The following is a 4,887-nucleotide window of genomic DNA, read 5'->3' as shown; positions in this document are numbered from 1 at the left end:
GTTTGACCCCTCCTTCTCGCATTTCTTTGCCTTTTTTACGACTGTGCGCGCGTGAATGGGTGGAGTGGTTAGAGAGCTGCTACTTGTATCGCTTAAGGCGACAAATAGTCCCCGCGCGTTTCTCTTGCTCTTTCACTCAGTTTGTTCGCAACGTCGGATACTCGGATCACAAGCAAACTGACACTGGGTGTATCACTCAAAAAAAAAAAAAGGCACTGGGCATAACGGAAGCCATAGGGAAACCAATGCGACATTTCACCACAACGGTAGCAGAACGTGATCTGGCAGGCATGCCAGTTCACATAACCGATGATTACACTGCTCAAGGCAACATAACTCAGGTATTTTTCCACCGAGAATGGCGAGAACGCTGCGATCCCCCCTCTTCCTTTCCTCTTCCAGTGTCAATTTTGACCGCAATGCCGATGCCCAGCGAAGAAGACACCATCCGCCGCTTCGATGAGAGCCACACCTACTACACCTGCGAGACGAAGCAAAGGAGGATGAGACGAGACGGCATCGAGAATGCTACGACATCTCAGGAGATGGTTCACATGGACATGGTGGAAAGATGTCCTGAAAGCTGGGACGCCTACCCTTTCGTCGTTTGAAGCTTCGGGGATTGGCTCTTGGAAAAACTCGATGATGCTCTTGCACACATCTGTAGGCTTCTCGAGATTGACTGCGTGCCCAGCGTTGTGTATGACTGCCAACCGAGAGTTCCCATCAAGATGCCTGCCAATTTGTTCGCATGTCCGCACAGTGGTTAGTTTCAACTTTCAAGGGATGCCGGCACCGCAAACTCATGTGGTCGAAATGTTTATCAAAAGGTTAGCATCTTCGAACCTCTTCAATCTGTGAGCCAACTCCATCGGGAACACCTTATCTTGCTCCCCCCAAACTATCAGCGTCTTCTGCATTATGTCGGAGCGCCAAAACAGTACAATGTTAAACAGACCACAGAAACAAGTCTCATAGGATTCTATATATCAATTCATGACCATCACAAGCATGCGCTAGTAGACCTTTCGGCCTTCAACTATGAGAGCAGAATTTTGCAAGAAACTACCTGACGTAGTTTTGGAAGAGTCGAAATTTGCCTCCCACTAATCAAAGCGTGTAGTAGCTCAGTCTTCTCCTCGATATGGTCTGAGCCCATCACCTGATGCAGTAGACAAAGGAAAGGGTCCACAATTTAGATGGGAAAATACAAATTCTTTGTTAAGGTAAATACTCTGAAGAAGCAAACGCCCTTTTCGAGATAATCTTGGAACAGTATTTAACACTTCAATTTGTGACCTAATGTAAGAGGAAGAGAGCACCGAAAGCACAAATCATTTCATGATTGAAACTGAATAAGAACAGGAACAATGCTTGTCACATCACTCGCAGCATATTCCAAACCCCATAATGTTCTAAAGCATTGCGAGCACCAGTTTTTTAATTTCAAAAGCTCACTGAAGCATATGAGATTCTTATCACAAACTGAGATTACATTTTTTAACAGTTGGATTGCTAACATTTCCAGGACCAAAACCTGCTTTTCAGTTCTGATCTGAATCTTAGATACTGATGTATTCCAAAAGAATACCAATTTTAAAGGTTGCAGTGTTCTATGAGTAAGTGGGAGCATTGTTCCAAAAGGCTCAAAGCTCATCTCCATAATTTGGCTCGTCTTTTCTCTTTCACTTTCCACACCCTTTTGATCCAGCAGGTCAGTACTTTCACAAACTGCATACATGCATGAACCATAAACCATCCTTTTAATGAGTGACTGCTAAAGTTAAAGCACTTTTTTCCAACTAGTAATATTTTTGTTGTCTCAAACAATGTAGTCCACCTGGTATTTACCACACACCACCATTGAGAAGACAATCGTCATTTTTCTTCTTTTCAAACTTATATTAGCCAACATTCTTGAGAAGTAAATGATATTGTCAATATAAACCAGTCAAAGGAACTGCAATGAAAAGGGTATATCACTTGCCAACGAATATTTTATTTTATTTTTTAATATATCCAGTTCCATCCCTTTTGTGTTACTTTTTTTGAAGGAAATGTCACACCTATCTGAGAAACAACTGATTGCATCTGAACTGCAACTCCAACAGATTTCCAGCATGCAAGTTAGTAAAGTCATTATCCTTGGCATTTATATGCTGTAACAGTCAATTTATTTGTAGGAGGTAAAAATACAGAAATGTGAAGGTAAGTACAGAAATACATGAGCGAGCAAAGAAATGATGGGCCTACTGAGCCTACTGAACTATAAAATCGTGTATGTTGTCATAATTTAACTATGGACCCTCCACATGCAAGTGTCGGGTGACCAATGCCTCTGACTCAACAAAAGCAAATCACATACTCACATGTAAAACATATGCACCAGGACAAACAAAAACAGTGATGTGCTACTAAGCTCCTGACACGTGTGAACATTTTGAGGCTTTGCCGGCTCCAGAAAATCTATGGCGCTCATTACATCGGCCACGTAATGGATTCAATGAGTTGTTTTCAACCACAACAAACAGACAACAGTGCAAAAAATATCCCCTCCACTCCATATGTCACCTCAGTACACCTCTCTCTCTCGAAGCATCCCGACAAATGGTGTGCAAAAACTGGGATGCAAGTAACTACACAAATGTTACCACTTTACTTAGGTTTTAATTTGTGGCAGTGTTTGATTTGCAGATCAAATTGGCTCGAGAACGGAGATGGATGTGCAATCACAAACTCACAATCAGTAATCAACCAATTAAACTAACATGAATACTATGTGCCTAGGATCCTGTATTTCAAGTGTAGACCATTTTGACAGAGGCTTCAAGTGATTGAACTGAGCCAGACGTTCAGGTTTCACATATTTAAATGAGTAAGTCAGTTGCCTGCACCACCACGTGCAAAGTACAATCTTCTACTATGCGAAAAATGAAACACAATTCAGACCCAACTGATGCCCAATATCACACAAGGAAACATCATTCTCTAGTCTAGAGGTGCCTTGATGTTCCCTCTCCTGTATTTTATAATCTTATCTGACGTCCTATACTATAAATATATTATAAATTTCAAACCAATTCAACCAAAAATTGATGGAAGCAGCAATTAACCTTAATGTAGTCCCAAAGGAAGCACGACGGCATGATGATCGGCGGTCGCACGAATGTGAGCCTGACCAGGCGCCGCACCTCCTCTGGCCGCCGTGGCACCAGCAGCGCTGCCGCTTCGTCGACCCCGGCCACCGGGAAGAGACCCTCCGCGAGGTCCTTCTCCTCCAGGCAAACGCCGGCGCACACCAGAGTCACCCTCTCCACGGCGTCCGGGTACATCGCTGCCATCCTGTACCCCACGAACCCTCCATAGCTCACCCCAACCAGCCCAAACTTGGTCACCCCGATGGCTTCCAGCGCCGTTTTGATCGACCGCGCCTGACACAAGCAGAGGAGGTGTCAAGGATGCAGGGGTTGAAGACTGACGGATCGGGCCCAGGCATCGGCGAGACGGACCTGGAATGTGTCGGAGCGATCGGGGAGGCGGGTGGTGGAGTTGCCGAAGAAGACGAGGTCGGGGACGATGGGGTCGAAGCCGGCGGCGATGAGGGGGCGGAGGTAGGGGTACCACTGCCACGTGGCGGAGGCGCCGAAGCCGTGGAGGAGGACCAGGGGGTTGCGTGGCGGCCTGGCGGGGACCCACATGTGGACGGTGGTGACGGGGTCCGCCGAGTCGGGGAGCTGGACGGAGACCGGGTGCGCCGAGTCGGGGAGCTGGATGGAGACCGGGCGGAGGCCGGCGGCTTGGAACCGGCGGCTGAAGCAGCGGTCCCGCGCCGCCGCGAAGCTGAAGAAGCGGCCGACCTTGCCGGCGATGGACTGCGGTGGGGGAGGCATTGCTGGCGACCGCCGGAGATCGCCGGCGCGGGGGTCTCCGGCGATCGCCGGCGAGCGTGGAGGATCCGGGCGGAGAGAGGCTGGCGCGGCGGGGAGGGGGAGCGGCGGCGGGGGAGGCCAAGACGAGGGCGAGCGAGGTTAAATTTGGGTTTTTGCTAAGTTTGGGGTTTTGGTTTGCTCGGTGGTGGTGGTGGGACGCTCCAAATGAGGATTGGAGAACCATCAAAAGCGATTCTTTGCTTTCTTTTTCGTAGCGGGGAGGGATTAAGAAGGTGAAGCGGATGCTAAATTTCGGAGCGTCACGGGCGGGGACGGGGAGAAGAACCGCGAGGCTGAGCTGAGCTGAACATGTCGGCGCACTCTGCTGCTGGTGCCTGCCCGATGCCACGAGACTAGTATAGCATTTTGCCCTGCCCGACGCGATGCGTTGCGTTGCGTATGATTCTTCTGCCGAGCGGTCTCGAATCCTGGGATGCATATGCCTTTCTGCTTTGTGGTTTCTCCCGGCCCCCAACGTGTGGGCTTAATCGAATCCAATGGAGGCAATTGCATTTTTTGTGGCAAAGGTTTCACCGGTGAAATGCCCTGTTGATCCATAAATTCGGAGGTGATATATACACTTTAGTCTATTCGCAAAAAAGAAAAGAAAAGATATATACACTTCAGTCCACAAAACTCTAAAATGAAACACTTTAATCCAAAATTTATTTTAAGTGGTACATTTTTTAGTTCAAAAATGCTTATGAGGAAACCCTAGAAAGGCCGCCGCCAGCCTTTCCCAGCCCCACCTACTTCACCGCCACCGGAGGGGACACAGTCAAAGTTGTGCGTGCCAGGGAAGGTGGTAGTGGGGCTCTCCTAGTCAACTGTGACCCCGCGCATGTGTCACGACTGCCAGGTGGTTCAAGATCCGCGCCACTTCGGGGCGGCGACGTCTCGTATTGGTGGAAGGGTGGTGCGGCGGCGGGCATCGATAGCCGTGCTGCACAACGGAGGT

The 4,887-nt window shown here is 48.6% G+C and overlaps 1 protein-coding gene across 1 annotated transcript; it reads right to left on the bottom strand.

Moving 5' to 3' along the window:
* Window positions 1-227: 227 nt before the first annotated feature.
* LOC123052036 (2-hydroxy-6-oxo-6-phenylhexa-2,4-dienoate hydrolase) lies at window positions 228-4,292 on the bottom strand. Its single transcript, XM_044475077.1, has 6 exons — window positions 3,510-4,292; window positions 3,114-3,431; window positions 1,070-1,162; window positions 847-914; window positions 597-735; window positions 228-481 (listed from the first exon to the last, which is right to left on the bottom strand). Exons 1-6 carry the CDS (start codon window positions 3,888-3,890, stop codon window positions 476-478), a joined length of 1,005 nt encoding a protein of 334 aa, XP_044331012.1. The 5' UTR covers window positions 3,891-4,292; the 3' UTR covers window positions 228-475.
* Between the last annotated feature and the right edge of the window lie 595 nt (window positions 4,293-4,887).

Source organism: Triticum aestivum, chromosome 2D (genome assembly GCF_018294505.1).
Source record: "Triticum aestivum cultivar Chinese Spring chromosome 2D, IWGSC CS RefSeq v2.1, whole genome shotgun sequence".
NCBI classification, from domain to species: Eukaryota; Viridiplantae; Streptophyta; class Magnoliopsida; order Poales; family Poaceae; genus Triticum; species Triticum aestivum.
Note: the sequence above shows the minus strand (reverse complement) of the source record. Positions and strands in the feature narration are given on the sequence as shown.